Here is a 13,088-nt window from a genome sequence, read left to right on the forward strand (position 1 = left end):
CCATACTGTATAGAATGATATTTTAGCCATTCAAAGTAAACATAAACCACTTTTTTTAGACTGCTATCCACCAATCACAAAGAAAGACAGTGACTTGCAGTGGCGCCTCCTACATGGTGCATATCCAACTGTTGGGTTTTTATTTAGGTCTAAGTTCTGTGATACAGATAACTGTCTTTTCTGTGATGACAGAGATGACTTGATTCACATATTTATTGAATATCCTAGAACTGACACTACTGTTCAATGCATTCAACTCTATTATACATAATTTATTTGACATGATCCCTCCCTATACTGGGACCGTCAAGAACATCTCTCAAACTCACTGTTTGCTGTGCTATCTACTTAATGCTCTCAAAACTGCCATTCATATCACACCCTACAATAAATTGAAAGACCTCATCAACACTGATGCAGTACAGTGTTTCAAATCCTGTCTTAAATTCCAGATTGATAATGAATACAAATACCACATGCTCACTCAATCACTTGCCAAGTTGACCTCCCAGTGGTGTAAAAATGATGCTGTTGCTATGATCATGGATCAAACCCTCACCTACCCAGAAGTACTAAGATAATCCAACGAACATCGTGAATCAACGTAGCACACTACATTATAAAATACCATGTGACTGAGATGCCATTAAAAGATCAGCGCCAATTAAAAAGATAATTCGCTGCTTATTAGTCCCCATTCAGACGAAGCCTGATAAGGGAGTACTAGTTTTGCTTTCTTTCTCATTTTCAAATTGCTGCAAGTTATCTCTCACATTTTCTCAGGGACTCTGTAGCAGATATCAATGAAACTTGGCAGGTTTATGAACATGTCTGTGTTACATATGCACGTAATTTTTTTTCCAGATCAGAAAATCCTAAGTGGGTCTTTTTAGTCCCTGTTTGGACGAAGTGCGAAAACGGGGACTTATAATTCGTTCTCCGTTTGTTCGTGCGTTCGTGCATCTTTCCGGAGTCGTATCTCAGAATCCTTTGACCGATTCCGTTCATTCTTTGCATGTGTCAAGTCCCTTATGTGGGACTTATGCACATGCAGTGGTTTAGCAATTCGATTCAAAATGGCCGACTGGCAGCCATCTTGTTTTTTGAAAATGTTGTATTTTGGACATGCTTTCTCAGTTGTCATTCAAACTTGGTACATGTACATAGATTATACATGTTAGGATACATGTCCATGACAATTTATTTTGCAATTGGATCAAAGATGGCCGACTGGCAGCCATCTTGTTTTTTGAAAATGTCGTATTTTGGACATGCTTTGTCAGTTGTCATTCAAACTTGGTACATAGATTATACATGTTAGGATACATGTCCATGACAATTTATTTCGCAATTGGATCAAAGATGGTTGACTGGCAGGCATCTTTTTATGCGGTATCTTGGACATGCTCTGTCAGATTTCATTCAAATTTGGCACATATATACATGTACTTTATACATGTTAGGATGCATGTCCATGACAATTTGTTTCAAAATCTGGTCAAGGATGGCCGATTGACAGCCATCTGACTTTTTGGCCTTACTACTATATTTCCACAATTTATGTACCATTTTCATTCGTATTTGGCACATACATTATACATATCAGTGTGTTTCATAATCAGATCAAAGATGGCCGAATAACGGCTGTTTTTATTTTTGGCCATATTACTATTACACGGAACACGTGTTTTGATGTAAATAAACAATCTGTTGTATACGCCACTTGGAATCCAAGTTTCAAGGACATGCTCGCGACAACCCTTTCGCTTTAATATGACGAGCACAAAGAGAACTTTCAAAAATTTAACGGGGACTGTGTCATTTTCAATGACTTGTTCAAGATTGTCATCCAAAATTACCTCACTATACTACACTGACATAGCAACTGAGCATGCTCAGAATAATTGATTCTGTTAAATTCAGATTCAGATTCATGAATTCTTGATTTCTGATTCACAAGTTTTACCAAATGTATTCGATCTTAAGTGTATTTTTTTCAGAACTCAGAACCAACTTTGTAGAACCTCAGAAACCAATTTCAAAGTAGCTTTCTTATCATCGAAGTCATCTTTTAGATTATTATTATTATGACCACATCATACCCAAAAAATATGCAATTTAGCTAAATCAAGTTATTTTGATCATTTGTTCTCAGCAACCATTGAGTCGATTTTGTTCATATTTGGTAGGATTACACCTTGACACGAGTAGCTGTGCTTCTGACAGTAATGTCCACGCCTTTCGAAAAATATGCAAATTAGATCAATGCAGTTATTTGCTGCTATCTCTACCACCACTGTGTCGATTTTATTCATATTTGATATGATTACACATTTGGCATGAGTAGATGTGCTTTTGGCAAATTAGATCAATGCAGTTATTTGCCTAGCAACCATTGGGCCAATTTAGTTCATACTTGTTAGGATTACTCCTTGACACGATTAGATGTGCTTTTGGCAGTTATGACTATGCCCTCCCAAAATATGCAAATTAGATCAATGCAGTTATTTGCTGCTACAAATGTATCTCTACCACCACCATGTCGATTTTATTCATATTTGGTATGATTACACCTTGGCATGAGTAGATGTGCTTTTGGCAATAATGGACACACCCTCCCAAAAATATGCAAATTAGATCAATGCAGTTATTTGCTGCTATCTCGACCACCATGGTGTTGATTTTATTCATACTTGGTATTATTACACCTTGGCACGAGTAGATGTGCTTTGGCAATGATGAACACACCCTCCCAAAAATATGCAAATTAAAACAATGCAGTTATTTGATCTTTGATTTGACCCAGGTCCTGGTAATATACTAAGACTTTAATTAACAAAGAAGTCATGTACATCAAGGTTCACTCAGATTAATGAATGCAGTTTCTTGAGCAAGTATACATGTATGACAAATAATTGGGTTAGTGGAAGTTTTTAGTTGTCAGTACAAAATTAGATTATGGGAAGTCACTTTATAATAATGTTAAGTGGGGGTTGTCATCGCAGTGCATGCAGGCACCACTCGATTAACACGCTGCCATTCTTTGTGAATAGAGTCAAACATGCGACTCTGTGTGCGAAAATGGTATCCACAATGATGTACGGGTGGTGACTGGTCTTGATCAAGTACCATGCTAATCTGTTCGTGATGTGAATCAAATCTGCGACTCACATCACAGACCAAGTTTCGGCGACGACGCTTGACCGTGGATCACACCCCGTCTGCTCTCAGCCAGACTTGGTCTTTAGTGTTGTTTCTTAGCATTAATCTATAAATATTTATTTGCATGTGTGGGGACAAAATTTCATGTAAGTCACTGTGACGAGCCATATCTTTAGGAAGCCAGCAAAAGTCACTGTGACGAGCCATATCTTTAGGAATCCAGCAAAAGTCACTGTGACAAGCCATATCTTTAGGAAGCCAGCAAAAGTCACTGTGACGAGCCATATCTTTAGGAAGCCAGCAAAAGTCACTGTGACGAGCCATATCTTTAGGAAGCCAGCAAAAGTCACTGTGACGAGCCATATCTTTAGGAAGCCAGCAAAAGTCACTGTGACGAGCCATATCTTTAGGAAGCCAGCAAAAGTCACTGTGACGAGCCATATCTTTAGGAAGCCAGCAAAAGTCACTGTGACAAGCCATATCTTTAGGAAGCCAGCAAAAGTCACTGTGACGAGCCATATCTTTAGGAAGCCAGCAAAAGTCACTGTGACGAGCCATATCTTTAGGAAGCCAGCAAAAGTCACTGTGACGAGCCATATCTTTAGGAAGCCAGCAAAAGTCACTGTGACGAGCCTTATCTTTAGGAAGCCAGCAAAAGTCACTGTGACGAGCCATATCTTTAGGAAGCCAGCAAAAGTCACTGTGACGAGCCATATCTTTAGGAAGCCAGCAAAAGTCACTGTGACAAGCCATATCTTTAGGAAGCCAGCAAAAGTCACTGTGACGAGCCATATCTTTAGGAAGCCAGCAAAAGTCACTGTGACGAGCCATATCTTTAGGAAGCCAGCAAAAGTCACTGTGACAAGCCATATCTTTAGGAAGCCAGCAAAAGTCACTGTGACGAGCCATATCTTTAGGAAGCCAGCAAAAGTCACTGTGACGAGCCATATCTTTAGGAAGCCAGCAAAAGTCACTGTCATTCCTTGTCTTAAAACCCCAGTGTAAATTACTTTCATTCCACGTCTTAAGATTCCAAGAAAAGTCGGTCATCCCATGTCTTAAGACCCCTGTGAAAGTCACTGTCATTCCATGTGTTTAAGACCCCAGTGTAGTCACTGCGACTCAATGTCTTTAGGGCCCCAATGAAGTATTGAATAAATTATCTACTACAAGATTAAAGGTGTTGAATAGCTATAATGTCATTACAGGTACTGCTCGTTGACTTGGATGGTGATTGTTTCATCAAAGCCATAGGTGATGAGCACACAATCTTACCAAAGAAAGTTCAAGTAGCATTGGAGAAAACATTATGTACAGTTTATAGCAGCTTTCAAGAACATGATGATGATTGTGGTAAGTTTAGATCTGGAGGATTAGTTGAAAACGTAATCTTGGTGGAAAATTTGATAGGCTAACTTGTTGTTTCTGAAAATGCATGATATACAAATATAAGTTATAATAAGTTAGATAACTATTTGGATGAAATTAAAAACAAGAAACATAGAATAGCTTTAACTAAATACTGTACATTTCAGCACACTTTATACCTATTGAGACAGGTCGTTACCAGGGTACTGATAGAGATAATAGAGTATGTAATTTATGTAACAACGATGACTTGGTGAATGAAATACATTATATAATGCACTGCAAACATAATGATATTACTCGGCACAGGGATAAGTTCCTTTAATAAATCATTGTATATTTATGCACCCAATCTACAAAATTTATGTATGGAAGATTTGTTTATGCAGATTTTCTCTAGTAATGATAAATTTATCTATACCAACTTAGCTAATTTTGTTTTTCAGATTATGAAATTATTTTAGTTATTTCTTTTTGTTTTGTTTTTTGGACTTTACTCAAGCTCTGTGTTGTGTACGTTCCAAATAAAATATCCTGTATCCTGTACAAGCGTTTATGAATGACTTTTAGGTTTAAAACATTGTGTTCCATAAAAAAAGAAGGGAATTATTGCCAGACTAACTTTTTTTAGTCATTTATGAGAGATGCTGATTTCAAAAATGCATGTTGTATTGATGTTCACAACTGATTTTAGTTAGTTGCCGATATAGCTCAACTTTATGAAGAAGTATGTTCCGTTTCAATAATTCAAATTAATATACCTTTGATTCCTAGTGAGATTGGTGCATTCTTTATTCAAAGAAAGCAAAACTTAAGAAGTTGCTGCTGACCAGTGCTACTGTAAAGATATTAATAATTTTGTTAAAAAAATAGTTTCATGTCTATCTTTTTCTGACCACTGCCAGATATATTATCCACTCAAACACAAATGCAAACTCAGATAAAAACTACAAAATATACTACAGATCTGAGACACCAGCAATCACTATCTACTTATGGAATAACAAATCTAAATTACATTTTAACTGGACTTTACAGAGTAAGAAAAAAGGCAAGCTAATTGATGAATTCAATAAAAAAGACAATTGACAATGCATGTGAAATGATATCAAATGTATACAGTCTGAAAAAAATAATTCAACAAAACAATTCACATGTTAAATCAAACATCGTAACTAAACAAGCCAAATGGTTTTCAAATGAGTATTAAAATTGTCTTCTAATCTGGGAATAGGAATCCTGGCAAAAAAACATTTAAGAATTCAATGCTACAATCTTAAAAGAGACTATGAACACCTAATCAAAAGAACTGAATTCTTTCGAGCAGACTATAACCAAAATCCATATATTGACTTATTAGAATAGAGGTCTAAGACAGTAAATATGCTTGAAAAAATATTTCAGAACTTGAGATACAAAATGAAATAAATAAACAGAAAGTTGGAAAAAGCCCAGGCATGGATGAAATTGAATATTAAATGCTGAAAACAGGCAGATATATTTTAATTAAGCCTTTACAAAATTATTCAATCTCATTTCATCTAGTGGCATGTATCCGAGGAACTGAAATACAGGTATCATTAAACAGTTAACTGTTCACAAAATATCTTAACAACAAGAAATACATTTTTGCATGTTTTATTGACTTGGTTCAGCACCCTGGACTAATGTACAAATGTACAAAGATTGGTATAACAGTACCGGTAACTACCATGTTTACTGTACGCAGATGACCTATTTCTTTTATCTGAAAACAATTCAGGTTTGCAGAATCCATTAAACAGTTGAAATTTACTGCAAAAAAAGAAATTAAGCATTAGTATAAATAAATCAAAAACCATCAGCATAAGTGGCAAACTCATTAAATTTAGATTTTCACATAGATGGTGTTGAATTAGAAAGAGTGTCAACCTACACTTATCTTGGAATTAAATTGAAAACAAATGGTAAATTTGACTTGGCACAAGAAGATTATAAAAATAGAGCTAAGAAAGCATGCTTCAAAATGAGACAGTTATTATTCTCAGATACATATATGTAAAAAAAATACCTTAAAATGTTTGATACCATGATCAAACCAATACTTTTATACTGTGCAGAAATATGGTCTGATAAAATAATTAAACATCAAAAGCTGTATATCTATATAATGTCACCAATGAAACAATTACACATAAAATACTGCATGTACCGACTCAAAGTACCCATTAATTACAGTAGGTATAAAACAAATGATCCAATACTGGTCTACTAAAATAAACAAAATGCCTGGAAATTCTTTGGTATATGAAGCATACAGTCTCGGCTTAGAACTAGACAACTCTGACATCTACAACCGAGTCTCCAGTTTAAAACATAGCATGAAGAAAAATTGCTCACTTACAGAGAACTGGAAACTAACTTTGGCTTTGGAAAGTACTGGGTACTTACACATAGTCAAAAATACCCATCACAGGTCATCAATGATAAAATTAAGGATAAGTGCTCACAGACTACAAAAAGAGACCGGGAGATATAACAACACAGATATATCTGACAAAATTTTTTTATTTTGTGAGAAGAATGCCATAGAGGATGAAGAACATTTTCTGTTAACAATGTGATCTCTACACAGGAAAAAGAAAATTATCAGCAGTTATCACCCCTACATTTAGCAAAAAATAAAGAAAAACAAATTTTAGATAAATACAGATGTGAGAACTGTTTCAAAACCAAAAAAGAAAAACTGAAAACAATAAAGTCAGCTACTTCAAGATAAGGTCATGTACATCATTAGTAAACCAAATATTCACCAACACAAATATGGAAAACAATCCAATTTATTTTTAGTCCCCGTTCGGACGCAGTCCGAAAACGGGGACTTATGTTTTGCCCTGTGTGCGTCCGTGCGTGCGTCCGTCCGTCCGTGATCACCTGTATCTCGAACATGCATGGACTGATTAAGTTCAAACTTCACTCATACATCACACATTATATGGGACATATGCACATGCATTTTTTTCATGATCTGATTAACGATAGCCGAATAGCGGCCATTTTAAGGCCGAAAATGCATTGAAATCGCACATTTTCACCATTCCGGACCCGGATCTCAGTTATGCATGGACGGATTTCATTCGAATTTGGTACATACATTAAACATAATAGGACCTTGATGCACGTCATTTTTTTTTCGGATCAAGTTCGAAATGGCCGACTGGCGGCCATTTTGTTTTAAAGAATTCAGTTCTGGATCCGTATCCGAGACATGTCTGGATTGATCAAGTTCAAACTTCACACACACATGGTACATCATGTCACAAATAGATATGTGCATTTGTTTCATGATCTGCTTAACAATAGTGGAATGATGGCCATTTTAAGGCCGAAAATGCATCAAAATCACGTATTTTCACAATTCCAGAACCGGATCTCAGTCATGCATGGATGGATTTTGTTCAGATTTAGCACAATGTGTTGTACATATGCAGGTGCATTTCGGTCATGATCTGCTTTGAATGTATATGTCACTCAAATATGAACGGAACGGGGACGTGTCATTGACAATGACTTGTTTCATTATATTTGCTACGACACAACAGCATTTTATCGAGGCTCTATGGCTCGAGCCAGCAAAAAAAATCCTGTGTATAACGTTCGGCTTAAGCCAAGTTCGGCTCCAGTAAACCCTCAGAGTTGAACTCCAATAAGGTTGAGCCTTGACATGGACCTGACCATGTACACGCATCAGGGCTCAATTATTGGAGCCCAAATCATGCCCTCAATCGTCTTCTACAAGCAATCTCTCATTTCAATTATGGCGGAGACAAAATCGTTTGTAATTTCACGCAATTTCCAGCTTGACGAAGAGGTATGCGCCCTAATATCTATTTGGCAGAGTAAAGAAATACTGCTTTAGATTGATAGCTCAACGGTAAAATAGCATACGAAATTTGAAAGAACGACTGAACAGATTCAATGGAAATTAAAGAAATTTTTTAAAGACACCAAAGATAAAAATCTTAGTAGGTTTAAATTGTTCGTAGTAGTTTATATATCACAACAAAATGGTAATTTTGTATGACAATAACTTAAGCGAATAGGCTGTGACACATTTTAGCTGCCATGTTAATAGTAATTTGGCATGACAATAACTTAAGCGAATAGGCTGTAACACATTTTAGCTGTTGTGTTTATTCCTGTTTATTTGAGATACTAATACATAAATCATAACACCAGTCCATTGTCTTTTCTACCTCCATGCTCAGAATTGTGACTGTTTCTTTTCTCCCAGCTCAACAGCATCATGCCATGTAAAGAAACAACACAAGTACAACACCAAAATCGTTTTCAGCCATTTTTTTTCTCATACTAATTATTTGAGGGCACTGTTCTGTTCAGCTTTGATCGAACTGAATCAAACTCTGGCAGATCTCGGCTCTAGTTCAGCCCTGACCATGTGAATGCATTGGAAATAATCTCCTGTTAATCGGTGGGAGGAGCAGTAGTTCAACTCTGATACAATGCTGCTGTGTGAACATGGCAATTCTCTACTTTTTGTTTTGTTGTTTTTTATTACTTGTTTTTTAGCTCCGCTGTCGACTTTGTCGAGTGAAGCTTATCATATTACTGATTGTTCGTCGTCGCCCGTAACCCGTCGTCAACTTTCCAATTTCAACTTCTTCTTCGAAAGCGCAAGGCAGAATAATTTCAAATTTGATATGCAAGTACCTTGAATGGTTCTTTCTCAGATTTGTTTATTTCATGTCAAAATCTCAAATTCTCTATTTTTTGTGAATACTTTTGTCATTTTTGGTAAAAAGTGATATTTTCGACTTCTTGTTAAAAACCGCAAGTCTGATTGTTTTTTACTTATAATATGTACTACATGTAGACCTCTCTCAGCTTTGTTCATTTCTTGATATCTTCAATTCTCTAATTTTGGTGAATATTTTTGTAATTTTTGGTAAAAAGTGATATTTTCGACTTCTTGTTAAAAACTACAAGTCTAATTGCTTTGATATTATATATACTACACAGATACTACATGTGGACATCTTTCAGATTTGTCCCGTTGCTTTATATATATATATATATTGTTCATTTTCTGATGATATCTTCAGTTCTTTAATTAAAATGTGCATTGATAACAGCGGAGCTATCTCAGCCGACAGGCTGCTAATTTCTCAGTTAATATTCTATGCAATATGGCTGCCATTTTATTTGGCGAATATCACAGACAATTGTGCTCTCGTATATCAACAACAGTTGATTTGTATCACAATACAATACAAGATGGTTGACTGGCAGTCATAGGGTTAGGGTTACATTTCCAAATCGTAGTGGGATGACAGAATTAAACACAACACAACTCAGCTTATCTGCTCCTGCAATCTGACATAGCTATCCCACAATACACTATATTTTCGGAATTGTGATAAATGTTTTACATTTTGCCAACATAGACATTAGAAACTCACATACATGTATGTTAATTGTTTGGCATTCTAAGGCATTATTTCAGTGTAGTACTTGTACATGTACCTATCAAAAAGAAGCTATATAATGCTGGCATTTCATTTGTATATATTAATGTTCAAGAACAGTGAGGGCTTTGTCATTCTCAATGGCTTGTTTAAATCACAGATATATGTGTATTGCCAATGTTCATACCTTTGTAGATTGGTAGTGGATGGATGGATGAATGTATTGTGTATTATATTTCATGCTTTCTTGTGTACAAGTAATTTGATATTAGCAATATATCATACACATTCACTTTATATGGTCATTCATATTATATTATATTTATTCATGTTTATAGATAACACAGTCCAAGATCAGATGGTTTCTGAGGCATTTATGAGATATTTTGTAGAAACAGTTGGCCATTATAAAATCTACATGAAGATATTCCCAAATGGTAGTGTACATTTCCAAAAGGAAGCATTTGTCAAAGAAGTACCTTCTAAGAGTATTCGGAAATTCCTTGAAGTTTTTATGGAATCTCAGATGTTTTCTGTTTTGATCCATGAAAAAGAGATGGCTAAAATGAAGTCTATTCAAGGTATGTTTGAATAACAATGTCTTATTGGATGTATGTAAATTAGTCTTTACATGGTAGTTCTTTCTCACTTTGTACCAATGTAGCAGTTGTGCATATGCTCAATTAGTGATAGATGTGCATATACACCATATATTTGTATCTTGCATTGTACTGCTTACTTTGCACCAGTTATAGGTATCAGTTGTAGTTGTAAGTATATCACTTATATTGTAAGTATCAGTTGTAAGTATAAGTATCTGTTGTAAGTATCACTTGTAAATATCAGTTGTAAGTATATCAGTTTTATTGTATCAGTTATCAGTTATAAGTATAATAAGTATCAGTTGTAAATATCAGTTATAAATATCAGTTGTAAGTATCAGTGTATCAGTTATAAATATCAGTTGTAGTGGTAAGTATATCAGTTGTAAGTATCAGTTGTAAGTATCAGTTGTAGTTGTAAGTATCACTTGTAAATATCAGTTGTAGTTGTAAGTATGTCAGTTGTATTGTAGGTATCAGTTATCAGTTATAAGTATAAGTAATAAGTATCAGTTGTAAATATCACTTGTAAATATCAGTGTATCAGTTGTAAATATCAGTTGTATGTATCAGTGTATCAGTTGTAAGTATCAGTTGTAAGTATCAGTTGTAAGTATCATTTGTAAGTATCATTTGTATCAGTAATAAGTTGTAGTTGTAAGTATCAGTTGTAAGTATCATTTGTAAGTATCAGTTGTATCAGTAATAAGTTGTAGTTGTAAGTATCAGTTGTAGTTGTGTAAGTATCAGTTGTAAGTATCAGTTGTAAGTATCCGTTGTAAGTATCAGTTGTAAGTATCAGTGTATCAGTTATAAATATCAGTTGTAAGTATCAGTAATAAGTTGTAGTTGTAAGTATCAGTTGTAGTTGTGTAAGTATCAGTTTTAAGTATCAGTTGTAGTTGTAAATATCAGTTATAATTATCATAAGTATCAGTTGTAGTTGTAAGTATCAGTTGTAGTTGTACATATCAGTTATAAATATTAGTTGTAAGTATCAGTTGTAGTTGTAAGTGAAACTCTGGTATTTCTCGCACCAAGTCCACCGCGAGATATTTCGTTTTACGCACAATGGAGGACGTGGATAACCGGACTTGAGCTCCGGTGCGAATCTCCCAATTTCATAAAAATAATCGTATTCGAATCTCAGGCTAGCTAATTTTAAGTGGTGAGGAGCATACAGGCATTTATACCGCCTGGGGGAACGAACAACTAACTTGTCAAACAAAAATAAATAAAATACAAATGTAAGTATTAAACAAATAATTCATTCAATATAAGGATGACGTAGCAATAACAGTTTCTGAACATTACAAAATATGTGCTTCACAGAAAACATACGGCAATGTCAATCCCACAAAAAGTCCACTCAGATCTGTCCAAGTTTAATCTTCGGCAATCGTCACACCAAACTGCCGAATGTCGCAAACATGTTCAGTACCTCATCGCCTCTGCCTCGCAAGTCTGGCTGCAATACAATCTGCAAAGTGTTCTTGGTATCTTCTGGGTCGTTTTTCTGATCTGCAGGAAATCGAATGAGTGCCTCTAACGAGTGTGCTAAGTGCATGTATGCCGACTTGATGCTCTCGAAACACGTTCGCGTTCACGGTTCCAAAGGAATCCCGCTTTCAGCTCCTGCCATTTTCTGCCTGTGTTCAGCACCTTCCCCTTGCGCCCGGAATGGCGTGACATCCTAGGACACACCAATCACTGCAGCACGTCTCAATGGGCGTCAATCATGTGGCCAAAACTTTTCCATGACATAATAACAAGGTATATAAAGAAAACTACATAGAATTAAAGAAACAGTAAAATTACCCTGGTATCATAAGTATATCAGATGTATTGTAAGTATCAGTTATAAATATCAGTTGTGAGTATCAGTTGTAGTTGTAAGTATATTAGTTGTATTGTAAGTATCAATTGTGAGTATCACTTGTAAATATCAATTGTAAGTATCAATTGTAAGTATCAGTAATAAGTATCAGTAATAAGTATCAGTAATAAGTATCAGTAACAAGTATTAGTGTATCAGTTGTAAGTATTACTTGTAAGTATCACTTGTAAATATCAATTGTAAGTATCAATAATAAGTATCAGTAATAAGTATCAGTAATAAGTATCAGTAATAAGTATCAGTAACAAGTATTAGTGTATCAGTTGTAAGTATTACTTGTAAGTATCACTTGTAAATATCAATTGTAAGTATCAATAATAAGTATCAGTAATAAGTATCAGTAATAAGTATCAGTAATAAGTATCAGTAACAAGTATTAGTGTATCAGTTGTATTACTTGTAAGTATCACTTGTAAATATCAATTGTAAGTATCAGTTGTAAGTATCAGTAATAAGTATCAGTAACAAGTATCAGTAACAAGTATTAGTGTATCAGTTGTAAGTATTACTTGTAAGTATCACTTGTAAATATCAATTGTAAGTATCAGTTGTAAGTCAGTAACAAGTATCAGTTGTAAGTATCAGTTGTAAGTA

At 35.0% G+C, this 13,088-nt stretch overlaps 1 protein-coding gene across 2 annotated transcripts in view; it reads left to right on the forward strand.

The window, feature by feature from the left end:
• Nucleotides 1–13,088, forward strand: part of LOC102805324 (DENN domain-containing protein 2B-like) — a 124,558-nt gene that overhangs the window by 94,871 nt on the left and 16,599 nt on the right. For both annotated transcript variants that reach the window (XM_085502740.1, XM_085502743.1), the window contains exons 11-12: nt 4,371–4,515; nt 10,334–10,576. In XM_085502740.1, coding sequence (XP_085358866.1) covers nt 4,371–4,515; nt 10,334–10,576 — 388 coding nt within the window. The remainder of the gene's footprint in view (nt 1–4,370; nt 4,516–10,333; nt 10,577–13,088) is intronic.

The sequence above is a fragment of the Saccoglossus kowalevskii genome, chromosome 1, assembly GCF_978046115.1.
Source record: "Saccoglossus kowalevskii chromosome 1, keSacKowa6.1, whole genome shotgun sequence".
Lineage (NCBI taxonomy): Eukaryota > Metazoa > Hemichordata > Enteropneusta > Harrimaniidae > Saccoglossus > Saccoglossus kowalevskii.